At 48.6% G+C, this 27,882-nt stretch overlaps 1 protein-coding gene across 1 annotated transcript; it reads left to right on the top strand.

Moving 5' to 3' along the window:
- The first annotated feature begins 650 nt into the window (after positions 1-650).
- Positions 651-27,809, top strand: CASQ2 (calsequestrin 2). The gene is made up of 11 exons (XM_040571530.1): positions 651-1,310; positions 13,797-13,881; positions 14,598-14,698; positions 16,324-16,435; positions 16,932-17,005; positions 18,107-18,237; positions 21,167-21,212; positions 23,625-23,679; positions 24,199-24,299; positions 24,563-24,637; positions 27,149-27,809. Exons 1-11 carry the CDS (start codon positions 1,077-1,079, stop codon positions 27,341-27,343), a joined length of 1,209 nt encoding a protein of 402 aa, XP_040427464.1. The 5' UTR covers positions 651-1,076; the 3' UTR covers positions 27,344-27,809.
- Positions 27,810-27,882: the final 73 nt, after the last annotated feature.

Genomic DNA, 27,882 nt, shown 5'->3' with positions numbered 1-27,882 from the left:
ATGCAGCAGAGCTGCGTGGAAAGACCCTCAGGACCAACAGGCAGGTCCCCAGAGGCTGGAAGGTGATGGTGACATCTGTCCATCACCCTGAGGAAGTCCTTTCCTCCTGCCCCAAGGCACCAGCCTGGGTCTTGCCCTTCATCCCCCTTAGAGTGATCAGGCTTTATCCGCTCGCCAGCAACATCTGGAACTTGGCAGCTGCTGTGGGCAAGGGAGGTGGCAAGGTGAGCTTCCCTCTGCTTTGGGTTTATAGCTGTGAGAGTCAGGTCCCAGGGCCGACAGATCTCTTAGTACCTCACAAGCAAGGGAAGCACTTCAGAAAAGAGCTTGAGTTCCAGCAAGCAGCTTGGGTCCATTATCCAGGCAGCAGGAGGAAGGAGTCCCACTTAGTGCTCACCTCCTTTGCTGCCAGGGAAATGTGAATTTTCCTCTAGCGGTGCCGATGAACCTCTGAAATGGTTTAATCTGAGCTCAGCTATCCACATCCTAATCACTGCGATGCCCAAGTGGTTACAAAGAGAGACACCCTTGTTGCAAAACGCAGTCGGTGTCTTCTATTTTTGCTAAGCCCTGGTAGGATGGATCGTGCCCCGGCTCTCTGTATAAATGAAGTCCGTCCCTTCCCAAAACCTGCCCGTGTCCTCCCAGCATCGGCATCCTCCACTCCCTCCCGCACTCCCTCTCACTCACTCCCTTGCTCTCAGATGATGCAGAGTGCCAGCAAGTCCCTCAATGGTGTCATATCTGTCCTTTTTATTCATTGCAGGGTTTATTTTTAGCCTGAAACAACTGCTTCCTAAAAATGGAGTTCCTAATGACACGGGAGCCGGACACAGCTATGTAAGGTATCCAGGGCTTGGCCTGACAGCTTCTCCTGTCTGTCTTTGTTGTGAGCCCAGGACAGCAAAGTTTGCTGCTTCCCAACCGCCTTGCAGAGTTTGGACTGAACACTAGGAAGGCAGCAGAAAGAGAAACTCGGTTCAAACTTCCCCTGGAGCCCTCGGCCTCCCTCTCTTTCCAAAGGGAGAAGGAGAGAGACCTTTGTCTGCCCTCCGCTGCACTCCCAGGGCTCCCCCATGAAGGCAACTTGCTGGATTCTGGCAGGCTTTTGCCTGCTTTTCTGCTGCAAGGCAGAAGAGGGACTGAATTTCCCCACCTATGATGGGAAAGACCGAGTGATCGACCTGAATGAGAAGAACTACAAGCAGGCCCTGAAGAAGTATGACATGCTCTGCCTGCTCTTCCACGAGCCCGTGAGCTCCGACAAGGTCTCCCAGAAGCAGTTCCAGATGACGGAGATGGTCCTGGAGGTAAGCGCCGCTGCATGTCCCCCACGGGTCAATGCCACAGTGCGCTCGGAGCTGTGGAGAGGAGCCATGGAACAGGGCAGTCGGAGGGTGTGGAAGGGGGGGTCACCCAAAGCTCTGGGTTTGAGTTAGCCCCTGAGGTCTGTGAAGCACAGGGAAAAGCCTCTGTTATGCTCTTCTGAGTTGTTTGCTGGGAAATAGGCTTTCTGGATTGTGTGTCAGAAGCCCAGGAAAATAGAGTAACCTTGCAAACCTCAGCAGCATGAACTCAGCCCAGCTGAGCTTTTCCAAATCTCAGCACAGGTCTGGGTACACAGCAAGAAATGTTTAGGTCCCTTCTCCTTCTATGCAAGCTAGAAATCCCCTTGCTTTCTGGATGCATTCCTGTTTCCTATCCCACCGGGAGCAATCAGCCAAGAAGCCCTACCAAACTGTGCTGCAAACGGGCGTCCCAGCTCCCCACCTCAAAAGCTCCCCGTTGGTGCAGCATTAAATTGCTTTTTGTTTATCCAACACTTGGTTGCCTGCTTGGAATAAGTCTGTAGCTGCTTGTTAATACAGCCATTCACTTCTGTGCTGGAGACAAAAAAAAAAAAAAAAGAAAAAAAAAAGGTGTTAATTCTTTGGTGAAAGAATGATTAATTATCCCCAGTAAAATAAATCACATTAAAAATACAAAATAGATTCATAGCATTCTTTCTTGTAGTGTGGCTGTAATCTAGGGAATTACACAGCAGTAAACCTAGATGGTTAGGTGTTGATTTCCTACCAGGAGCTTAGAAATATTCCCTCAGCTAAAAGGCGCATTTGAGAAGAAAGTGAGAACTGCAGAAGAAACACATAAGCATTGTCAGACCCAGAGGAAGAATGCATTGCTCCCCTGTAATTATAGTAAATGTGAATTAGAAAATATACCCTATGAGAGCTAGGACCTGAGAAAGTCCGAGGCAAAGTTCAAGGTCTACTGACCTCCTGAGCAAGCTTCACAACAAGAAAGATTCAGAAACTAACCAGATTTTACTCACCTGTCAGGAAACAGTTACTTGCTCCAGGTGAGTGATCAAATAACACTTGGCAAAGAAAAAATAACCCTGGAACTCCAGCTGAAAAGTTCATGGTTGGTAGTATAATCACATTGTTATTTAATAGGATAGCTATTTTGTGCGAGAGAGATGGTAAGCATTTACTAAGTCCATATTTATAGAAACCTGACAGAAGCAGGTATTGACTGTGCACTGCTGGTTGTACTCCCCGTGACACCTATACCCCAGTTCACAATCAACCATATCAAAGGTGCAATGGCTACAACACAAAATAGGTTAACGCTCTTATTTTGCTGGGTTTGATTCAGCAGTGAATACATTAACTTAGGACTCTGGTGATTTGGTTTCCAATTGCCTCTCTGCCATGGGCTTCTTATGTGACCTTGGGCAAGAGATCAAGGATTAGATCCGCAGCAGACTTTGCATAATTGTAGTGCTGCTGTCCACTAATGCTCAGCTACGAGCTAACTGTGCCACAGAACACTCTGCACTTGTGGCTTTGACCTCAAAACTTCCCCAGCACTTGCAGTGCTGATTCAGTGCATGTCTCAAAGTTTCAGTTTCCCCTGGACAGGGAACAGCTGCAGCAATCTCATAGCCCACTATGCAGAGAAAAGCCAGCATAGGACACAGCCCAGCGAGGTGTTGGTGCTCCCAATTTCTGTATTAACTCAACCATGGCAGCAAGCTGGATTTTAACCTGTTCCCTCTGCTGAGAGCATTCAAAGCCTAACCTCCCTCACCTCAAGCCATAAGTTTTGTGCAGTGGGGATCACTCTCAATCTCCCCTGCCTGTGGTAGGATGCCTTTCTGGAGCATCTCATGTGTTTTCACCTTACTGTATTGAGGATTTAATGTCTGACTCACAGCAAGATGTGCTCCTTCCACAGCCTGGAAAACTCTGTGTCCTTAGCTTCCCTTCCATAAAACGTCACTGATCTCCACCATTAGGAATAATAGGGAACCTTCATCCAACACACAGCCAGGTGTGGAGCTAGGCAAAGATCTGAGTTAGGTGTCTAAGAATTGTTACCTCCTATTGCCTGATGAACACAGGTATGTGTGTACATAGGAGAGAATGGACTTCACGGACATAAAGTTTTGAAAACTCCAAAATTGTCCAACCCCTCTGTTTCTCCCACATGCACCTTATAAGAAAATTATAATTCCAAAGACCAAAGGCTTAAAAAAAATATCTTAAATACCAAAAAAGAACAGGAGAGATCCAGTGCCCAGGTCCCTCCACATTTGCTAGGAGAAACTCTCAGATGTTCCCAGATAGTAGACGGCATGCCATATTGTCAAAGCAAGAAGAATTCCCAGCAGTGCCTGCCAGTTCCTTCACTCCAGACCCAGCCACTGGTTTAGGCTTCAGCACGTGAAAGAAAGCCCCAGCTACAAAGCACCCAAGAAGGGATGGACATAGACAAGACCCCCCTTCAATCCAGGAACAAACTGTCCCTTGACCATGAGCATGGTTTGGTTGAAACACGTGGCTCATGGTCAGCAACAAGGTCTGATGGGGGCTTCTTGCATGCGTGAGGAGCCATTGGGTCCTCTGGTAGCTAACAGGGCTTGAGCTCACATGGCAGCCTTTCCTTATTTCAGGGCACTTTAGTCTCTTCCCTTCCAAGTCCCCGCTCTTCATGAAGCTTGCAATTATTTAATTACATTAGAGATCTGCACCTCTGTAAAATTTGGCTGGAAGGAGCCAAGAGCTTGAAAAATCATTCAGGAAGGCAAACCAGGAGGGCAGAGAGAAGAGAATCACAAGGGTCTCATTTCCTTAGGGAAACTGGCTGAAAATCTGACAGCACATGAGTTAAGCACATACTTAAGGACTCAATCAAACCTTATCTATGAACAGCAGAATGAGGACAAAGTGATACAGTAGGAAACATTTCCTTCCCATGACAAAAGCCCAGTGTGCAGGACTGACTGACACTGTCAAAAGGTCTGGATGCACGCCAGATATCCCCAGAAAAGCGATGCCATCGTTACACTGATATTAGAGCAGGACAGCACACAACATCTTCAGCTCCCTGCACGCAGTCATACTGGGATCCATCACTGGATTCCTGCAAAGCCCAGGATCCCTTTCCAGTTTGGAAAGGCCATGAAGATGAAGACCATCAGCTGGCCTGGCAGCTCCTGCTGGGTGTTGCCTGGTGAGGACAGGGCCTGGGGATAACCAAGCCCCTGTGGAAGCATCACCAGCAGCTTTTTTGGACCATCCTTTGCAAATGGCAGCAGCTCCACAGATGGCAATGCCAGCCCCTCAGGCCCAGGTGGGAAAGCTGGGGCTGTTGGGTTAGTCCAACAGGAAAACAGTCAAAGCAATGGCTGAAGATGCAGCTGCCTACCACTGAGTAGCCAGGGTACAAAAAGGTTGGGGAGGGATTGTAATTGCAGAGATGGATGATACACTAGGCAGAGATGCATGAGCATGGCTGTTTCACAGCTCAGGCTAAGGGGCTCTTGTCCTCCTTTTCTTTGCTTTCCTTTCCCCTGCCCCACTCAGAGCAATGCCAGAGGTTGGACCAGGCAGTCCTGAAGCTAGCAGTAGCTGTTCCTACTCTGTGGCAATGTTTCTAAGAGTCCTGCATGTCTGTGAGGTGAGCACAGTGAAGAAGCAGATGACACAGCCAGACACAAAGCTTCATAATGAAGATTTAACAGACAATTAAGAAAGAAAGAAAGAAACAAACAAAAACCTAATTGTCCTAAAATCTCTCAGCTTTAATGGATGGCAAAAGAGGACAAGAACAAAGCAGTGAAGCTTAGAAATACCTCTTCTGTTATTCTTCTCTGTAGCTCCCCTACCATAATTCCTCCTGTCCCATACCACTACTTCTCAGACCTTCTCCCCTCTCCCTCTCATCTCTGAGCCCTTCCTAAATATTGGCATAGCTTTACTTTCCAGTGGGTCAGCCTCAGTCTCTAGGAGTCGTGTAACAAGTATAATGAGCACCACGGTTAGGGGCTTTCCTTTGGCACATGAGAAGCTCTCTCCAATAACTGAGGTAGTCTTAGGGCATAGCAGGCTGCCTGCAATGCAGGATGCCATCCCCATTACCCTCTCCTCCACTGAAACTTGCTCAGTCCTTGCTCCCCTGGCTCATTCTTCCCCTGTCATGTGTGTGCATATACACATCCTTTAAGAAAAAAGAAATCAGTCAAGCCCAAATATTTTAGGCCCCTCCTTTGCAACAGTGTCCCTGGGCTGAAATTCCACGGAGAACTGCCCTAGCACAAATCAGTCTGAGACAAGGGGGACGTGGTATTCCCCCATCCACATCAGCTCTAGCATCTGCTTGACCTCTGGTGATAAATTGCAGAACAAAATGAAACCCCATAATGTATTTGGCCAATTCTGTAACACAAAAAAAAATCCTCCTGTAAACCCGGTGATATGAGTCCATGAGGTTGCATTGCATCCCTCTCCCAGTGGCCAAGAAGAGTCAATAGCTACTTGTGTTGTGAGAGGGAAAGATAGATTTTGAATTCAATAAAAGACCAGGGTTAGAGTGGGTATGAGGTCTAATTCACTTAAATTCACTTTCTTTGAAAATGCTTATGTTCATGAGACAATCAATGCCTCAGTACAATTTTCTGGGCTGGTTAGACACTTTACACAGGACATGTTCATTAAGTGCCACAGAGTGCCTGTGTCCCTACAGAGCAAGTCCTCAGTGAGAGGGACGAGGCACACCTGGGTGGAGAAGTACATGCAGCAGCCTACAGCATGAGTACCTTGTACATACCTGTAATAAAAGAGGTGCTTTGGTTTCCATAGCTACTAAAGCACTGGTTTCCGCTGCAGATAATCTAATGCAAAAAATAAGGCAGGAAGAGAGAGAAAAGGAAGAAGTGTGCATTGATTACTTCGCCCTTTGAGACTATATAAGTAGGTCTCGGTTCATCAGCCGAGAAAGAGCGCTGATTTTTAGCAGCAGCACTAGGACGATTTCACTCGCTGATGTGCCGGTCACAAAAGCAAGTTACAGAGAGCTCCCCATTTTGTAGATAGGCACATTGACAGCCAGGGGCAAGTAGGTGACTTGGTCTTTCTGTAAAACAGTGGTAGAAACAATTTTGAAGATTACTTTACCTGTTATTGCCTAGTTTCTTTCCTTGAAGCCCCTCCATCAGTTCCCATCAATGAGTTTGGACTGGCTGTATAAGCAGCTTCTAGCATAAGACCTCACTTTCCCTGCCATGCCACTCTTTGGAAGTCACTATTCATAGCCACTCGTGTGATCAGAGCTATACAAATACCACCTGGAGGCATGGCAGACCCCTGTGAGCTTGGCCTCACCTGGTGACACAACGCAAAGCCAAGTCTGCCTGGGCTTTGCAGGCTTTCTCAGCCTCAGCATGAGGATTTCTTCTCACTGTCCAGCTGGAGAGCAGGCAGCCTCTGCAGGCGCCATGCAAGTCCTTAAGCCATTTGGAGACTCCTTCCATGTCACCCCTCCATTCAGAAATGCAAGTGCCCAAGAGATGAGGAAAAACTTTGAAAAACCCATCGTCCTAGGTCTCAGCGATGCTGCCACACCAGTCAAGTTCCCCAAAAAAAGTGCCTGTGGGGGTTTCCAGTGCGCTCCTGATTCCCAGGAGGCAGGATCCCACTCCTGTATAAGATGCCTTTTCCCTATCCTAGTGTATTGTAAGTAGGGGCCACAAAAGGACTGGCCTGAGCTCACTTTCACCCACATAGTGGGTGTGTCGTGTTTATTGTCATCATTTATGTTGTCTGCCCCAGACCTTGACATTTCTCAGGAGTCCACCTGTGGCCGGGGCAGCTGTCGCCCTGTGAGGCAGAGCGGGTGCCCTGGTCCACGCTGCGCTAGCTCGCGCTGACCTCACTCCACAGCTCGGTCTACCAGTGCCCTTAATCTAAAACCAAGCTAATCAAAGCCTGCAGCTGCCCTTCATTCATGCCTGAGGTTCACTGGTGGGGAGAATGGAAAGGAGATAGAATAATTTTCTGTAACCTCCCAAGAGGGAGGAGAGCTATTTAAGCACAAAGCCTGAGGACAAATGGGCTATGAATAAACCAAGTTTGGAAACTAGGAAGCTCCTAATCACTAGGGGAAGGAGCCAAGGGGATAACAGCCCTGTGAGTTTTAAGAGGACATTGACCAGTTTATGACAGAGATTGAGTAAGCTAGTCCAAGGTCTGGTGACTAAAGATGTCCTTTCGAGGACTCTGTCCTTAAATAACAGGCACCCAAGCAAGGAATCGGTAGCCTGGGAAAGAATTGACTTAGCAAGGTCCAAGTTCTCCTTTCTTTATTTTCTTTGCACTCTGGGATTTACCTACATAGAAAACCTTGCCCGAGGAAATAGAGCGAGCAGCAGCACCGCAGATTCGAGGCTGTCCCCCCCTGCCCCAGCACCCTGGGACAGCCAGCACAGGCTCTGCTGATGGGGCTCATTCCTGCGCGCTTGCTGGCGCAGGCCAGCTGCAGTACATGATACCTCCTCCTTCTGGGAACTCAGTCCTGCCCTGGCAGCAGCCAGCTAGCAGATCTCTGACACCGGGCAAAGTCCCGAGGAGGGGAAGGGGCTGCACATTGAGCACGTTTCCCTCCTGCAGCACCCACTGGAAGGAGCTGGCTGCTGCCCTGCGTAGGCTTGATGCATCCGCCCTTCAGTTTCAAAGCAGCTTCTCTGATAACAAGGCAGCAACCGCCTCACTTCTGTGGCAGACGGCCCCCAGATCACCCCTCCTGTCTCTGTTTTGCCACGGGGGGCTCGGTGGGGTGGCCCCCAGGCACTGATCCAGGCCCACCAACAGCAAAGCCGGGGTCAGCACATGCACGCCTGCACGCCCGCACACCCGGGGCTGTCCTCGGCGTGCAAAGCTGCCCGGCTGAGTCGGCAAAGCACCTGTGAAGTGGTGCCAGCAGTGCTGGCTGGCAGCAGAGGCAGGTGGCCCCTGCCCTGTGGGTGCTCGGTGCCGCCGGCATCATCCCCGGGTATCTCGGGGGCTGCACTGCGGCCTACAGCTGGCTAAAATTAGGGATGCCCGGGTGCGGATAAAAATACAGCCCTCGCTATGTGAAACCTTTAGGGAGGCAGCCAAAGAGCACATCATATGCCTGGCCAGGCTGAGTGGCCGCATGGCAATTAAAGGCCTGGGGCAGCGTTCTTGGAGCGCTACCTGCGAAGCGCTACCTCCCGTGCAGGGCCTCTGCAGGAGTGACCTTTGGGTGATCCATATTTGGGGACTTGTCTTTTAGTCGGAGAAGCAGCAACTCCCTGAGAGGGCTGGTTTGGCAATAAACAGCCTCCACAGGCTGCCCTGGTGGTGGAAAAGGGCAGGAAGGTGGGACACACTCGCTCTCTCCCAGCCCTGCTGCCATCTCCTGCAGCAGCAACTGCTCAGCAGGCTTCTGCCCCTTCTCTTTGACCACCACGATGCTCTGGGACCCGTCATTCACCAGCCTGAATTTTGCAGGGACCTGAAACTTAGCTGCTGAGGGATGCAAGGGGATGCTGCAGGAGACAGCACAGCATTAGGAAGAAGGGAGATCCCTCTGCACTCTTTCATAGTGCCCACTGGCTTGCACAACTGGGAAACCAACCATAACATGAAGGTGTGAGTCCTGCATAAGGCTTCCAAGCCACTGGGGACATACCCTAGATTCTTGCCACCTCCTCCTGTTTCTGAAAACAAAAATATTAATGTTTTGAGACATAAAGTCATCAACAGAGTCAGCACCAGCATCTTCACATCAACTAGGTTCTTCACATCAACATAAACTGCAGCTTTAAAAAGAACAGGGGAGAAAGAGCAGAAAGTGGAAAGGAGGATGCATTGCTTGAGGGACCTTCATCATCTCCTGTTCCTCTCCTCCTTGCATTGCTGGAATTTAGCTCTTCCATCATTGCCAGCTTGGGAAACAAAAATCTCCCCATGCTTAGGAGAAGCTTACTCCCGACAGCTCTCACAGAGACCCAGATCTGTGTGCCTGGGTGGCTGGGGAAGGTCAGCCTTGCTGTTTGTGGGAGCACCAGACAGGTGCTAGCAAAGTAAGAACGAAAATCCAGGCCAGAAAGACATAATGTCATTCCACAATGAAAAACTGACCGTGCTGGGACACCAGCCCCTTCCACTCCTATTTGTAACCCTCTCTGATGAACTTTTTTTCTGCCATTTGACAGCAAAACCAACACCAAATGCAATGCTCAACACAATCCCTGTTGTCTGCAGCTGAAAGAGGATTGTGGTCGGAGAGCCTGTCACATTTATAGTGGTGGCACTTCTACTGCTCTGTAACCAAAGATTTCAGAAGGACGCTGTGAGTCTAATTAAATCCCCTGAAAGCTTCCCATCACCATACACTTAAGTTCAGATAGGTATGGCAGGTATGAAGCTGAGATGTTCTGGCAGGGAATTGTTTCTTTACATCCCCATTATTCAGACTGACAGTACCTGCTGACACTATCCAAGACAAGGTGGTGCTTGCTTACTCGGTGGTCCTCAAGCATCACTTGGGGCTGGCACCTCTCACAGATCCCAGAGAGCCGTGCCGTCCCTTATGCTTACCCAAACAAAAGCTGGCTGTTAGCTGAGGGAAGCAGGAGAAAGGAGGAGTGCTCCCAAACTCACACCACGTGTTCCTGAGGATGCACAGGACACAGCTTGTGATCCCATGGCTAGAAAGCGTGCATTGCACAGGCTTCATGCACAAGAGAGAAAGTCTGCAAAATATGTGTGGGTTATGAGCTTACAAGCCCCTGCCATCTTTGCTGATGCTCTAAGTCAGGTTTACCTGCCCCAAAACTCCTGCTGTACCTCAGGGACTGCGTGACCAGTTAGGTCCAGCTCTTCTGTGGCAGTTTCTCCCTTCCACCTCCCCATGCAGCTGTTGAAGCTACATTACTCGCTATAGAGACTGACACAAAGGCAGGGGCTCTGGCTGGACAAGACTTCAAGCAATATGGATTTAAAAGGAGGAGAAGGAAAAGAAGAAGGAGGAGGAGGGGGAGGAGGAGGTGGTGGTGGAGGAGGAGCTGTCTTCTTACATTACAGCCACCTCCCTCCCACGGTTCCGAGCCAAAAGGATTGTCAAGATTAGAAACATTATCTGCATTCAAATCCCACTAGCATTATGGAATCAGAAAATACTGTAAGGGGATATATAAATGCTTGATACTGTAATGAGGAGGGGGCAACCAGCCAAGCTGCTGTGCCTCTGGCACACTCTATATTTTGCTGCCTGATGAGATTCAAATGTAGGTATGAGAATGCGCGCACACCTAGGCACTGGTCAGACTTGCCTGCCCCAATGGAAAGCAGCAAGGGCAGGAACGAGGTCCGGCCCCCACATAGCTGGCACTTGAAAATGCCACCGTAGGTACTGGCACCCTGCAAAGGTCCCTGCCCCTGGGCGCTGCCACAGTGGAAAGAGCTGCAGCAAGTCTCATGTTGCAAAAAGATTTCCCCAGTGCAGGACCCCAGCACTCCACGGATGAGCACAGCCTGTACCGCTTTGCCTCCTTATCTTGTTAGCACAAAAGCCCAAACGAAGGGGGCAGGCTGCCCACAGAGCTCACAGCTCCCTCCCCGCAGCCACACGTACGCACTGCACACTCTCATCAACACACACACTGTACACACTCTCACCTGTGCACACCCATCTTCTCTTGGGGTGAGCCTCCTCAGAGGGACTCCTCCAAACATGCCTACAGGAAAGTCATCCTGTCGTCCACATTTTCTAGACACATTTCCCCTTCCCAGCAAGCTTGCATGCTCACATACATGCCCCCGAAGAGCCACCTTGCATACGCTGCGTGTTTGCATACGCTGCTCCTGATCAAAGATTCCTCTTTTGCAAACATGTCTCACTCCCCACTCATGCCCGACCACTTGTCTGTAGCAGGTGTTGCAGCCTCACATGATGAAGGCACATATCTGAGCTTCTTCAAACAGCCCCAAGAAACTCTAACCATCTCCTGCTTGCAGCAGTCAAGAGCTATCGGGATCAAACTGCCTGTACATGACTAACATAGACATAAGTAAGTAGCCATTAAACTTGGAGCTAGATCAAGTGTGTTTAATGACTGGACAGTTTTCTTCCCTTGGTCCTTCTGTATTTTACTTCTGGTCACAGCACGGCCAGAGTCTTAAGCTTTGACTGAGGAATCTCTTGCTGCTCTACACACCTGCTTCAGCACAGAGAGTGACTGACAATGTCCCCTAAAGCTGCTGGCTCCATCCCTTTTTCCAGTAAAGGCACAAATACACATAAAAGAGAACAAAAAGCAACTTCTCCCACTACTACCTGCTTGCACATGTCTAGAGAGCTCAAGAGAGGTGTCCATCTCTTGCTGTTTTATTGGGTTATCAGCTGCTCTCAGGTGCTCTAACATGGATGGCCGTGGCCTGAGCCAGGAGATGGGGCACCAGAACTGGTCGTACCAATGTTCTGATGCATTACTGATAGACATGTAAATACAGACCAGTGCTCTACCCTGCTCAGGCAGCATCCCCTGTAAGCAAGAGCCCTAAACATGCAAGCCTCACCTTTATTTCAAAGCAGTAAAACTGCCTGTTTCCTCCATAACGTGGAGCACCCCCTAAAGACAACAGGCCACATGGCTGCAGGGCGATTAAGGCTGTGGTAATTGCATGTTGCTGTTCCTTGATGAAGATCTGAAAGGAAGATGTGGGTATACACTGCTGTAGGGGACATCCTTTGGAGAAAGAGGCTGTGATAGTTGGTGAAGAATGTCTTTCTGGAGGGCTTTGGAAGAGGCCTGGGGATGTGTATTTGGTGGAAAGGAGAAGACAACAATTTGGTGGAAAGGAGAAGACAACAAAATAAAGGTTGCCTCCCTTCACATGAGCAAAGTCCCTGAGCCTAGAGTGCCTGCTGTCTTCCCCAGAATTTTGATGAAGGGCTGAGCATTGCCAGTGTGGGGAGCAGCCCTGTGGCTTTTGGTCCTTGATGCACTGGATCGCTGCTCACTCCTGCCACAGCCGGCTGCAGGCAGGGGTTATTTATAGCAGGGGAGCCAAGGGGACACGTGGCCACAGGTGCTGTGGCACCGGGTGACATTCAAACCGGCTTTGAGGCCAGAGGGGGGGGTACCTAAATGGCCCCTGGAGGAGGGCAATGATCATAAATCAGCCTGCCACCTCTCTGGGAGCCACTTTTCTGCTGCCCCCTCCAGCTTCCCGTGGCTGAGCAGATGCAGAAACATCCCAGAGGCTTCCGACCCTTCTTCCCCATCCCCAAATCCAGCAGGGTTTTGTGAGGGTGATGGGACAGCAGCATACTCCCCAAGGCAGGGGACATAGTGGGAATGGCAAGGAAGGCCATCAGCATTGGAGGCATCCACAGAGAGGCAGGGGAAGAGGAGGAGGGGGTGTTACAGCTGCTCGGTGGTCTGAGGATGATGTTACCACTCTGGTGGGTGCCTGTGGCAGGGCTAAGGAAGCCATCCGCTCGCTTCCCAGAGCGGCCACATGTCCCAGGAACCCGGGTGGAATTTGCAGGGTCCTACCGCGGGGCACTTGCAGCGTGTCTCTCCTTTCCTCGGATATCTATTTTCACAAATCAGGCAGGAACTTGATATCGTCGAGAGGCCCCTTCATCAAAAATGATGGGAGCGGGGCAGCAGTTTCCAAAGCTGCGAGGAGACAAACAAGAGTGTGGCTGGGATTAGCCTGGTTTCCTAAGGAAACCGGGCAAAAATGGGGACCTGGAACAGGGGGCTGGCTGAAGCCAGGACAGGAGATGTAACTTAGGGCATTTTACAGCAGAATGGACTGCCTTGGATGTTAGTTCAGCCGTGATGCTTTCTTGCTCTGCCGTTACCCTCTGACTCGCCCACAGATCAACACAAGCCAGAGCATTTAAGCACTTCTGGGTTTAGGTTTCCTTTCATGGACATATCAAGAAAAGCAATATGGGACTGCTGTAGGGAGAAAGGAGACATGGGTATGGCCAAGAGCACCTGGCAGTGCAGCACCACCTTGTTTTTGCAAGGCCAGGGAGCATTTGCCACCAAATCATGCATAATCATTGCAGTGCCCTGGCTCTCAGCACTCCCAGAGTTAAAATAATCTGCAGTGGCCATGTGTCATGGGTGCAGGTCTTTCTCCCAGCCGTGCCCACTGCTTCAGTGTCCCCGATGCAGCTGGGAGCGCTCTCCTGATGCCCAAGTGTGAAAGAGCGGCTGGCAGCACGTGGTATCACCAGCAAGCTCGGTGCTGCGACACAGTGGGAAGAAATCCAACCCGTGTGACCTCCAGGCAGCCTTATCTCAGCAAAGAGGCAGCATGTGATGCATGCCACCCATCGGCACCGCCTGGAAGCAAAATATGGGTCACTTGTGCCTGCTGTGCCACCCTGGCAGGCCACAATGTCCTTTAGCTACCCTGTGGCATTTGTGCTGCTAATGCTGGGCTTTGGTTCCTCCCCTACAGCTGGCAGCTCAGGTCCTGGAGCCCAGGAGCATCGGGTTTGGGATGGTGGACTCCAAGAAGGATGCCAAACTTGCCAAAAAGCTAGGTGAGTCCCATGTTTGATACATCTGGAACAGCTTGGTAAGAGTGCAGGAGTGATGCCAGCCCAAGAACCCAGCCCAACCCTTGTCACCAGGATGGAGAGGGTGATGGTGGCAACTGCACACCTGGGGAGGATCAGGTTGGGGGCAAGGTTGAGAGGGTTGAAGTTAAACTAAAGCAGAGAGCTTCTGCCTCTCCAGGAGGCAACAAACTGGCAGCCCTGACAGTTGTACTCTGCCATCACACAGTGCAGGAGCGCAGGGCACCTGATTTTGAAGCCTCCACACTGATCTGCCATTCAAATCTGCCAGCCTGCCATCCGCAGCTTCTCTACCAAATGCTTCCAACTTTTGCCAAGGCTAGCTAAGCCTCAGAGAGTTTAAAACCCACTTTGGCTTCCTGGTCACTTTTTATGTTCACAGAGCTGAGCCTTCTCTAGGCAGAGAGCACAGCCCACGCTAAGATCCATTTTCTATATAGTGACAGGTTGGTCAAATTTGGAGTGGTAGAGCAAGCTCAGGCTGAGGTCTGTCCCTCATGCCATGACCCACCAGCCAGGAGATTGCCAGGGTTATTTCTGACTGGACCAACTCAGACAACTGGCAACTGCGTTTTCCCAGGAGGTGTTGCCAGAGTAACCAACAAGATGCTCCGTGGTAAAAAGAGTGATGCTTTTAGTGATGTGTTGTTCACATGATGTTTCCTATCTCCTTCCTTCAGGCTTGGTTGAAGAGGGAAGTCTCTACGTCTTTAAGGAGGAGCGGTTGATTGAATTTGATGGGGAGCTGGCCACAGATGTCTTGGTGGAATTCCTCTTGGATGTAAGCACAGATAAGCTCAGAGCTAGACAAAGCTTCTCAGAGAAGACCTTGAAAATACTCAACTTTGCTAAAAAACAGAGGTTATTTTTATTTGAAACTCCATCCCTGTATGCTGCACACTGGCATACGAATTATATTGTTCGCCAACTTCCCAAATACTTGTCTGACCATGAGTTGCCAGCAAAGCCAATATCTTTATATCCCACCAGCCACTTATATCTTAAAGACACTTTGCTCCCTTTCCTGTTTATGGAGTATTTGATTGCTTGACTAGAGAGCTAGTCCCCCACCCCAGTTAGCAAGCTGGCATGCAAACACTTTGACATTTGCAAAATCCTTCACTCTTTTCTAAGAGCAGAAGATAAGAGTTATTTTCAAAAACCATAAAAGAAGTATCATTCCCATAGAACAACTAAAAATAGCTCAATTCATTGAAAAAAATAAACGCTGCAAACTGCTTGCCCATTTCTGGACCCAACCACACAAACAATGCAGCATGCTGCTGCCTCTTCAGCAAGCTTACTGAATTGCACCGCCAAAAACTAGAGAAGAGCAAGGCTGGAGAAGAGAAACAGCTCCCTAGGCCCTCAGCTCCCCTTCAGCAATGCATTTGTGGCCACATGCATTAGATATGATGGGCAAAACACATGCAGGTGGCCTTGGGGACAGAAGTAGGGTCTCTCCCTCCTCACTGATGAGGGGTGCAGCGTAAGGCACTTTGTGAAGCTCTGTTGGCTGTGCTTTGTGGTGTGCTGCTGATAAATCATGTTCTGTGAACAAAAGGGGAGAGCAAGGATTTCTGTTTGTGTGCTTTCCACGTGAGGGAAAACAACTAGAAAAGCAGGGTAATAAAAGCAAATGCATCTGCAGTGACTGGGCAGCCTGATCTCAAAGGAAAACAAACCCATTGGTCCTCTACAGGCTTTACCGTGGCCTGCCTGCATGTTTTTCTAGTGAAGTCACACCTGTTTTATACCAGTGTTGCTTGGCAAAAATATGATCTGACCAAATCCTTTTACCAGCAGTGGTTATTTAAGAAACAAAGTTTGGACTAATGATATGGTAGATTGATCTTCCAACTTCCACATCAAAAGTGTGATGTATCTGGGGCCAAAGCATGGGTTTAACCCACTCTGAATAGGTAGATCAGTATGGAAAATACACTTCCAGTCTTTCCACTGCTTCAAAACATCATTTGGCCACCTTTTAGCATGCCCTTTTTAACGTTTTCCAAAAGCGTGTTCTTTGTAATCAGTTCTTCCAGCAAATTACACTTAAAAATAAATATATCCATCGTTCAAAGAAGCCCACAGTCCCCATACCAGCCCCTTTCAACTGTTCTCCCTTCCTCTCAGCCTCTCCAAAGCCAGCTGCAACTCTCTCATCACAGCAGTCCCTCATCATCTATTTGGGTTAGCCTGACCTCTCTCAGCCTCCCTCTTGATGCACCAGCCTGTGCAGTGAACCTACTAAGAGCTCCCCCTGAAGGTGACCTATGTCTCTTGGTTCCTCGCATTCAGGCAAAGAGCACCAAGCAGAGAAACTTGGTGACATCTTTCTTAGTCTGCTAGTGACACAGTGTGCCAGTCACAGGTTGGTGTTACCAAATGCATTTGTCGTGGCAGCTGCTAGAAGACCCCGTGGAGATCATAAACAACAAGCTGGAGCTTCAGGCCTTTGACCAAATTGATGAAGAAATCAAACTCATTGGCTACTTCAAAGGAGAAGACTCTGAACGTAAGATGCATGTGTCCCTTGAGGGACTTGGAGCCTTGGTGGGGGCACTGGGGGGTCATTGGTTCCTGCTCATGAACATTAAGGGCAAGAGATGCTGCAGTGCAATAGTTGCTGGAGGATGAGGTACACATTAAGTACCATCTTGAGAAACGTAAAGCAGCAGCAAGCAGGACAACTTTGGACTGCCTGGCCCCAGTGCTGGAGCACCTCCTTGCATTTCCTAGGGTTTTTGTGCTGATTGCAGCCCCTGCTCTGTGTGGCACGCTGGGATCTGTAGTTTTCCTGAGCCTTGTGGGGCTGCACAAAGTGTGTCCCGTTTGCCCCACGTGAAATGGTTCTTGTTTGTAAACCCTGGAAGAGTGGAAGAAACACAGTGCTGTCATCTGCTGTATCTTGTAATAATTTATAATTGCTCTTCCCTTGTGCCTTCTGCACTGATCAAAGCGAGACCAGCTGTCTATGACATCTTTTCTTCATTCCCCTTTTCTCCTTCCAGATTACAAGGCATTTGAGGAAGCTGCTGAACACTTCCAGCCCTACATCAAATTCTTTGCCACATTTGACAAAGGGGTAAGCATCCACAGACCTCACCACGGGAGCTCACAGCCTCCTTCCTGCACAGCTTAGATCTTTTCAGTTGCAAAGGTCTAGGCTCTGAAGTAAGAAGTTAAGAGTAAGCCTTCCCTAAATCTCTGGGTGTTGTGTTTTGGGTGCACTGGTGCAAAGAATGAGAGAACGTGGTCCTGGGAGTCCTGCTGTAGGGTACCCTGCTTGAACAGGGTTGTTGGGCCAGATGACCTCCACAGGTCCCTTCCAACCTCACTGTTCTGTGAATTTGTGGACCAAGGGAGCCATCCAGCCATCAGAGCTCAGCTATACCTTCCTCCATCTCTGCAGCTGGCCCCAGCCCTCCTGGGCCATGAGCTGCTGCATCACCTTCACAGTGGGCATGTCACTGCAAGGATGGAGCAAGGCTGGCATGCAGAAATGAGAAGCGGGAGTCCTTTGCTCTGCTGAGGCTCATCTGCTTTTCTGTTTGAGGCTCTCGAATCTCAGACAGATGAGATAGGTGTACTCCTGCTTCATGCTCCTTGTGTTCAACACATAAACAGCAATGAGCTGCTCTGTGGAATAAATGGGAGATGCTCAAATAGGGGTCGTAGAAAAAAATGGAACAGAAGAGGCATAAGGTGCAAGCAGATCCTGTGTTTATCACAAAACTTTGCTCTTCCTTTAACTTCCATATCTACCACTTACACGGTGTTTTCCAGAGGCTCAGGATGTTCCCAGACTTAATATCTGGCTCCAGCTCCTTGTTTTGAGCATTCCTGTAACTTGTGGTATTTGTGTCTGCTTTTGGGTTTGGCCCTGTTCCAAGATGAAAGGCCGTTTCTGCAGCGTGAAGTCAGGTCTGTAACCAGCTCCATTAGGCTTGTGAGACTTGGACTTTGGCCTTGCTCTGCCCCAGTGGTTGACACTAGTAGTGCAGAAAGCATCAGTGAGTGGTTTTTACAGCAAGGAAAGACTCATTCATGTTTTGCTGGCCACCCCTAAGAGTGCATGCTATGAGAGAGAAAGCACCTTGACCTCAGCTCTGCCACAAGTAGAGGCTCTGGGTGGGCCAGGAGGCACCTCAGGCTCACTCACCTGTGGCCATCTGCCCTGCAACAGGTCGCCAAGAAGCTAGGTCTGAAGATGAACGAGGTGGACTTCTACGAACCGTTCATGGATGAGCCTGTTCACATCCCCGATAAGCCTTACACGGAGGAGGAGCTGGTTGAATTCGTGAAGGAGCACAAAAGGTATGTAGTGTACAGGATGTTCCTGGCCACGGGAAGTGGGCAAAGGTGTCCATCATCACAGGCTTGACCCTCCACAGCAGCCCTTCTCAGTAAAAATGAGGGTGACTACCACCTTTTGGCTGTTTGCTGACCCATGCTTGAGATTTTGATGGGTCTTTCTACTCCCTGATCCCACATAAACACACGGAGTTAAATACAAGGGCGCAGCTATCTGTGAAGCTCTGCATTTTTGCACCCTTAAAAAATACAAGAGACCAGAAAAGAGCTAAAGAAAAACAGGGCCATTGATGCTGCTAGGGCACCACAAGTAGGGAGATTTGTATTCACACACATACACAAGGTTTAGAGACAGGAGCTTGGGTCTTGAATCTGCAACTTGGAGACAGATCTCTGCTTTTTTTTTTTTTTTTTTTTTTTTTTTAAGGTATGAAGGGGTCCTCTATTTCCCACGTACTCTCAGGTCACTTTGCTGACCTCCTGGACTTCCTGACCTCGGCCCTTCCCATCTTCTTTCCCAAGCTGTTTCTGTCAAGCAGCAGCAGCATCAGGAGGCTGATTAAACGCAGTCAGCTAAATGCTAGCCTAATAAGGCAAGCTCTCCATCAGCACAGAACTGCAGTGAAAACTCCCCATGTCTTACATTTTTTGAGATGCTATGTTGCACTCGGTAAGAGCCATTTATTTCGTCAGTGCCAAGGCTCAGAAGGGGATTTAAAGGAATCTCAAGGAATTGGATGCCTGCTTTGGTTAGAATACTTCGATTACCCGTGCAAAATGCTGGGGGTGGAACCATTTTGGTGCAGCAACATGGGGCTGAATTCTGCTTCCTGAAATCACCTAAAATGCATTTACTCTGATCTCTTTAGCACAGGGGAGTAACTGGTGTAAATCTGGAGTAACTCCACTGACATCGGTATATATTGGTGTGCTCAAAGTCCTTTGCGCCAAGCTTCCTTCCTCCAAGACCTTCCCCCAGAAAATGGCTAGGGAAAGCATCTGAAAAGCCATGTACAAGTACATTACTGTGCATTCATTCAACATAACCTCTAGTTTCTGACAAAGAGCAATGAGGATGTTTTCTGGGTCAAAAATTGTATCCTTGACCTTGTGCTTAGTGGCTATTTCTTTGATTTTTATTGTCATTTTTTACCTCATTTCTACTTTGATGCTGAAAGTATCCAGTTGTAATGTGGTCCACTGGTGAACTATGCATTGCATCATACAAATATTCCTCTTTGTTCAGTTTATGCCTGCTACCTGATAATTTCTCTGTATGCCTGCTAGCTCTTGTGCTATGAGGAACAATGACTAGCCATTCCCTGTTTCAATTCTTTTTATCATTCCTGACCGTTTTTACACCCCTGCCAAACCCCTCTTCAGTCACATATTTTTCAACACAAAGAGGTCTCATCCAGTTAATCTCTGTGAAACAGCGGCCATTCCATACCTTTGTTTACCACTGCCATGTTTCCACGTACCTGTTTTAGTTGTCCCATATGATTTTCTTGATGAGACGATCCGAAACACAAATGAATTCAGTGTGGGGGTGCACAGTGGAGTTGTCCATTGCCATAGCAATACAATGTGTTTTGCTCTTCAGCCATTTCCTAACCATTTGCAAACTTCTTTTTGCCTTTTGCCTTTGGAGCTGCTGCGTTCTGTGACACCTGGGCCTCTTTGCTGAGAGGCAATAATTGATGATAACCAATTTAGAGCCCGTTGCTGCACCTGTACAATCAGGGTTGTTTTTCCGCAAGTGCGTTACTTCCTATATGTCTATCCATCATGCAGACACTCGAGTCTCAGGAGACACCTCTGTGACTCCTCACCGTCAGGCTTGGTGTTGGCCGTCTGAGTAATTGGGTATGATAAGCAAATGCTGTCATCTTCCTATTTCCCAGCTTTTTCAGATTATGTAAAAATATGTTATGCATATGATCATGTCAAAGCATATGCTGTGAATCTTAATTGGCTCCTCAGAGCCCTTAGGAACCTTTAAAAATGTGAATCTCCACTGCTCTGGTAGCGAGGCAAACCAAAGCAACAGGTTACACATCTCCTTAATGCCACCTCATCCTGGCCATATGCTGCCACTCCCTTTACCAATTTGTCCTAGGCCCTCATCGACTGACACTTCTCTTTGCAGCAGCTCTTGGGGCTGGTCTGCCACGAAGAGCTGCTGTGCTGGGGGAACCTCCCTGGACACTGATGCCACAGTCAGCAGAGCTGCAAAAGGTCACTTGTGCTGTCTGCTATGGGCTTGTGTCCCTTGGGTGCTCACCTCTCAACCTGCCAGGCTTTCTGACAGGCTTCCTGCTTTGGATGTGTCCAAAAATATTTACTATTCCTTTTTTTCACCCTGTTTGAACTACTTCTCAAAAAAAATTCCTTTGGTTGGTCTTGTGATTTAAATGTTCGTTCCATTGGTTATTATGATACAATTCTTCTTGCCAGAGGTTATTTTTTGCTTCAGCAGAGTCTGGGGGGACTTTTATGGTGGAATTAAGCTGGGGTGGAACTGACAGAAGAAAGGAACAAGGCCCCATAGGAAAATAAGAGTGTGAACACCCCAGGGACTGCAAAACAAAAGTGAATGGGCCAGCTAACGCTCTCAGCATGGACAGAACAATCTGCCATGTGTGGCACTGATTCCCTAGCATGTTCCGGCACAGAGAGGCGTCTCATCTTCCCAAGCACAAGTAACGTCTGCACTGACTCCAGAGGGGCAAGAGCAGGGTTTTATCACCATGCATGAAAGCAGAAGTTGACCCTCTCTGCCCCCAGGCTCACAATCAGAATGTGGTGGCTTACTGTTCTGACTCCAGCCACTGATCAAATGTGCCATGGTGACCTTGACCTTGACACCAGCATTGTTGTTGTGTGACAGTGCTGGATGTGTCCTCAAAGAGCCTTTTTGTCCTCTTTTCAGAGCCACCTTGCGGAAGCTGCGTCCAGAAGACATGTTTGAGACGTGGGTAAGCACATGTGGGTGGGGAGCCTTGCATCCCCTACTAGCTTCCAGAAAGAAACAAACCCATTCTGGCTACTGAACCACTTCTCCAAAGACCCTGGATGGGCAAAAAAAAGAGAAAAGAACACAACAGCAACAAAAAGTTTCTCAGCATCATAAATAGTTAATTCCCAAGAACCAACTATTCTCCCCCAAAAATGGAAGACCAGAAGCTAGTCTCAGTTAGGTAACTACTCCAGCCGCCCCAAAAGGTATCTGTTTTTGATTATCTCTGTAGCAACCATGGAATAGAGATGCAGAGCACCCTTGGGAAGGATTATCTAATGGGCGTCAGTGATGGTGGTGGAGCGACCATGGTGGCCTTCTCACTGGGAGAGTTATGGAGATTGTACCGAATGGATGACTCATGGAAGTTGTGCTGGAGCAGCTGTACAATTCAAAACACAAGCGAGGGCAGGCAATTCAGCTAATTATATAGATTGCAGAGCAAATCATCTGTTGATTGCTCTTCTCACAGTGTGAGAAAGCTGCAAGTCAGCAGTCATGAAGAACTAACTAGCAGTTTTGAAAAGATAGCATGCACAGGTCTCTCCTGGTCTGCAAAGTAGGTGAGGAAGGATAGGGTCAAAATTAAAGAAAAATTGTGTATTACAAATTATTCCTTTGCTGTGAATGAATAAGATGTTAATAGCCATTTAGGGAACTTTAAGTGCCAGCTGAACACTGGGAAAAAAAAGCTGAGCAGGTGCTTTATAGATGTTAGAGTAGTTGCAGTCATTCCTCCAAAAATCTCAGTACAGCAGTTTTAACAGCATTCAATATACAACATGAAATGCCGTGGGACTCAGAAGCACCAAAAACCCTGGGAATCTTTAATACAACAAGGCAAGAGGTAATAAAACTGTATTAGGAGTTATGAGTCACTAAGGTGTGATAGGTTTTCATTTGTTTTGAAATACAGATTCTGTGTAGAATATGGCTTCCTAGATCCATTGAAGTCCCTCAAAGTTATTTTCGTGGGCTTCAGTGGGACCCAAATTTCACAGGCAGTGATTTTGATTTCATACTGAATACATTCTAAAATAACCTCCAGAGAAGTATGAATTGTCAGTGGTGGGATATTTGCTTGAAAAACAGCATAGGAATACAGAGCTCGCCTCTGCTACAAGCAGGAGACCTGCATCAACACCACGACAGGCTGGGTTCTGGTCTTGATGCCAGTTCAGAGTGGCTTCACTGGAGTTACTCCAGTTTTATTTGCTGCATTGGAGGTCAGAATATAGATATATTAGATAACAATATATATATATACTTTTATATATATATATATATAGGTTTTATATATATATTTGTATTTTTCTGTCTGACACTGCTGCTGGCAAATATGGAGAAAAAGCAATGTTATAGATTTTGCCAGCTGTAAGTGGTCTGAATCCCAAAGCAAATCTGCCCAGAATGCTCCTGTGAAAACATATTCCCCAAAGACACCAGCAAAGGCCCAACACCTGCTATTGTTTTTAAAGATAATGTTTTCCACTTAATCTTTCAGTTTTTTTTTTTTCCTTTCAGTTTTTGATGGTGGCTTTGTCACCTCTGGGCTCAGAATGGAAAAGAAATTAGCATTTAGATGGGAATTTCTTCTCGCATTAAAACCAATTGAAATGGAAACCAGGACCAGCAGCGGGTGAGGAACGTGAAGCCGTTCCGTGGGAGATGACATTCATAGCAGGCGGATGATGAAGCAGGCGGCAGATCGATTGGCCTTTGCCAATATCATTAACCATTGCTCACGTGTCTCGTGGAGAGAAGCAGCCTCCCAGGCTGTCATTTGTATTCCCAACTCATTTTAGCTTCAAATTGAGCCTCCCACTCAATGCGCTTCGCTGTTCAGAGACCCTCACATAAAGCAGAGACCTTTCCCTACACAAGCGATGCCAAATAAGCCACCTCACCTCCCATAACAGGAGGGAACCTCCTTCATTGGCCCTGAAGGAGGATGTTTGGGGGCTGAGCGTGATAGGGAAGATATTTGTAGTCCCAGAAGCAGTTGCAAATTGACAAGGTTAGGTGACCTTGCGCATGGTGGGTGAGCCCCTATTTCCATGCTAGCGGGTCCTCAACATTCTCTGCAAGCAAGGTTTTGCCCCACACCATTAGAAGCTCTCTTGCTTTTGCCATCGCAGTGCCCACCTCATTTTTAGTCACGGGACTTCAGCAATGCTACCCAAATAACCTGGTTCAGTGCCTGCTGCTTCCACAACCCAGCCTCACCTCAGCTCCCATTTCTGGTGTCTCAGTGGGGCCTCCTTTTGCGACTGTGCTGTGTGTTCAAAGGTATACCACCACTCCTCGTCTCCAGAAACCACCCTGTCCTCTCTCTCTGGACCATCAATAATAATATTTCTGTTGTTTGCAGGAGGATGACATGGAAGGAATCCATATTGTGGCCTTCGCTGAAGAAGATGACCCAGGTAGGAGGCCATTTTCCTCCTCGCATGACTCCCACAACTCCCACAACCAGCAAGGAAGCAGAGGCCCGGGCACCGAGATCTGTCCCTAACTCTGAGTCTGTCTTGCTGTGTGAATTGGGAATGTGCTGAGGGCTGTTTTTGTCACATGCACGCAGGAAACCCGTGGGCACTGGTTCCTGAAAAGCCGTGGAATTGGTGATTCTCAATGCCATCAGCATGCCGAAAAGCTTCGGCCTCTCAGGAGCTTAGCTCCTCCCTTGCCACAAGAAAACAGTGACAATGTTCCACTCTGTGGAGGGATTATGAGGCTTAATTCATGTGTAACTAATTTCAATACCCGAGGAGGATGCTCCAAATTAAAAGCCTTATTATCAGAAGAAAAGGCAGGGAGACAGCGTTTTAATGAGAATTATAAACAACTCCTGCATTCACAGAGGGTGAGGGAAGTCAAAAAACCCGCAAGCAAAAGTAGCTGGGTGTTTGTGTGAGAGGGCTGTAGAGGTTCTTCTGTCATTTCAGACGGCTTTGAGTTCCTGGAAATCCTGAAGCAGGTTGCCAGGGACAACACCGATAATCCCGACCTGAGCATTGTGTGGATTGACCCTGACGACTTTCCTCTGGTGAGTGGCAGGGGCTGGTTTCCTTCCTTGGTTTGGTGCCTGGATGTGTGCACACACAGGAGCACAGGAATCGCCCCAGCCCATGCATAGGCTGCAAAGGAAGGGACACAGGACTAGGGGCTATCACTGGGAGCTACTCATTTGGGTGGCCTCTCTTCCCTCCTGCCTCCATGTGTGGTCCCCTCCCCATGGGCTGTCCATCTGAATTTAGACAAAGGGGTATTGCAAAGGTCCTGGCTGACTTTTGTTTCTCGCTCCCGCAGCTGATCACTTACTGGGAGAAGACCTTCAAGATTGACCTGTTCAGGCCACAGATCGGCGTGGTGAACGTCACAGACGTGAGTAGCATGTGTCTGAAAATCCAGCAATTCCAAGATTAGAGTGCTCAAAATGATGGGGCCCAAGGCAGAAAACAGATCTGCTGGCATCAATAGGATTTCTGGCAAGTGCAAGGAGACCAGGCTTTTTCCCTGAGGAAAAAGCATCAGGACCTCTTCATCCCCATGTTCAAGTGGAGTTCTAACACCTCCAACGTCGGGGTTTCAGTCTGAGCATATTTCTGCTGCTGAGTTGCACACAACACACTTCTGCCAAGGACAGGACCATCCCTGTGGTCTGAGCTTCAGGGCTTTGCCAGGTTTCACTTTCAAGGTCTCACGTTTCTACCCTGTCCAGCAGCATGCGCCTTTGTCCATGCACCTTTGTCCATGCTGCTCTGATTGAACCTGGCTGGGTTTGTGGAGGAAAAGCTGTGCTCAAGACTGAGAAATGGGGGGGAAAAAGGAGGGTGTTTTTGCAGGAGAAGCAGAAAAGCACAGCTTGTGTGTAGGAGGGAAAGATGGTCCCCAGCAGATGACAGGGAGCAACCTCACAGATCAAAAATGAATAAATAAATGCACAGCTGTGATAAGAATACGACATAAACTGGTAACTGAGGGATCCTGCTGGGGTGAAGAGGGTGTACTAGGGTTTGTCCAGGCTATCCTCCGCCTCAGCCACCCCTGTGCAAGAGGTGCTGGAGGGTCAGGGGTGGGAGGAGGAGACATGTCCACCTACCTATCTACCTTCAAGCTAGAGAGCTCTGGGTCTGATGTCAGGTTGCCTGTGCACAGTGGTAGGGAAGGCAAAGTGATGGGGTTATAAAGAAAGCAAAGACCCTGGATCTTGCCTATCCTGTTGAAGGGAATGAGAAGGAGGTGTTCATGTTGGCTTAGGAGCTACAGATTAGGTGCAGTGCTGGCTGGATGTGCCCTGTGTTTTAGAGCAGCATCTGTCAGACTGTTGGGCAGACAAAGAAAAAGGAAGAGAGCCAAGGTAGCATCTGTCACCTACCATCATGAGATAGAGGAACAGACAAGCCAGAAATAGAGCCCAAGCCTTCCATTTTTTCCCCTATATTACTAGCCCGTGATATATCTTTTTGCTATATTTACTGCAGTTGGCTGTGTTTAAGTCACGTCAAAGTGACATTAAACAGCTATCAATGGAAATTCGTGAAAGTAGGACTGTCAGCAGCAAGAGAATCATTTACAAAGCAGTAATAGGCAGGAACATATGCCTTATTATCTGACAGCCACTAAGAGACCTGTAGAAACTCATACTTTATCTAGATTTGATACAGTAAATGTTTCAGATTGTTGATTATAGTATTTGCAGGTTTTACTTCTTTCCTCTTAAGTCTGTTTTCTATTCCTCAAGAGAGAGATTTAAGAAAGTTCTAGGTTGGCTGGTGATATCTAAAACAAACATTGAGCTCATTTCGCTATTTCAGTGTTACATCACTGCTTTCAGTGGAGTTACACAGGTACAAAGTGAGGCTTACACAGCAGAGAACAAATAAACACTCCTGTTGGCTTCAGTGGACATAACCCCTGTGACCCCATCACTTCTCTAAAAACCTGCCAATGCAAACAGCAGAGCTCCCAGAGGCCCCCACTGGCCCCATCGCATTGTTGTGGCTCAGGACTAGTGCCATGACATGCTGCAGAACATTGCTGCTCTTTTTGCAGAGGATCTTCTCTAGATGCAATGTGCCCACTCCCCTCCAGTTTGTCTGAAGCTGTCCCTTTTTGCCACAGGAACTGTCCTGGGGTCAGGGACAAGGTCATTTGCATGAAGTAAGAGCTGCTTGCTCAGTTTAAGGAGGAAAATATTGTAGAAGAAATACAGCATAAGAAAGCCCCCAGCATATGAAAAGCTCTTGCTTCTGCAACATCAAACGCTGAACGAGGTAACCTGACTGCACTCTGTGAAACAGGAGGCTGATCCTGTTTTGCAGAGAGGGGACAGTGAAGGGAAAAGGGCTTACTCAGGTGTTTGCCCAAGGAACCTGTAGCAAAGCAGAGGGAAAATCTCTCATTTCCAGGTCTCAGAGATAATCTAAGCTGTGCTTCCTGTCCCTGGCTAATAGCTGCAATTAGGCAGCACATTCTTACTGCATTTTAGACGTGTTGTTACTGAACCCCACCCTTTACCCCTCCAGTTTATGGAAGTAAGTAATGCAGACAGCTGGAGAGAAAGAGCAGGGGGGACCCATAGTCCATGTAAAGACCCATAGTCCAGCTGTTGCTGACAGGTGTAAGCAGTGCAGGAGTAGGAACAGGAATCAGGCACACATCTAACATGGAGCGAACAGCACCACACACTCCTGTAGACCCATCAAGCAGTCCCACTGCTCGCAATCAGATGCAATGTCATGTTGTGGGGGAGTGGTAATTTTGGCAGAGAGATACTGTGGCTGGTCCTGCCCACAGGCAGTAGGGAGGGAGCTAATGCCACCACCATCCCTGCATCCTAGCCAGTGCCCAGCCCTTACCACCACAACAGCAACGAATCTGATCTCTTTGCAGGCTGACAGCGTCTGGATGGAGATCAGAGATGATGATGATCTGCCCTCAGCCGAGGAGCTGGAGGACTGGATAGAAGACGTGCTTTCTGGGAAGATAAATACTGAAGACGATGATGATGATGATGACGATGATGACGACGACGACGATGATGACGACGACGACGATGACGACGACGACGACGATGACGACGACTAATTGTGACTGTACAGTTTGACTTGTGGGGGCCGAGAGGCCTCCCCCCGCGGCAGGTCCCTCCGTTGGAAGACCTGTGTTTGAGCGTCAGCAAGCACCGCCTGCTCCTCCTTTCCCCCCTGCCCCGCTCTCCCCGCCCTTGCTGGGACCCCCGGCCTGATTCTCAGCGGTGCTGAGCCACCAGAACTGCCCCCGCAGCGGGTGGCACCGGCAGGCACCCAGCACCGCTGTAAATCATGCCTCCTTAGGAAGGACAATAGGAATCTGCAGGGAACCTGCCCCAGTGCCCAGTGCAGGAGGAAAGCGCCCGCCTGCTCGCTCGCTGCCAGAGGGACACAGGGAGCCAATTTGCATTTTCCGTGCTCATCGGCCCCGCATGTACATGCAAAGACCAAGTCTCACTCCAAGACATAGGGAAGGTCACTGTAAAGTTTAGCCCTTTTATTAAACAAAATGCCCTTTGCAGCTACTCTGCCAAGACCACCGACTCTTGCAAGTTCTGCTGCAGGAGACCATAGCTACTCATTAACATGCTAGGAGCA

Source organism: Cygnus olor, chromosome 1 (genome assembly GCF_009769625.2).
Source record: "Cygnus olor isolate bCygOlo1 chromosome 1, bCygOlo1.pri.v2, whole genome shotgun sequence".
NCBI classification, from domain to species: Eukaryota; Metazoa; Chordata; class Aves; order Anseriformes; family Anatidae; genus Cygnus; species Cygnus olor.
Note: the sequence above shows the minus strand (reverse complement) of the source record. Positions and strands in the feature narration are given on the sequence as shown.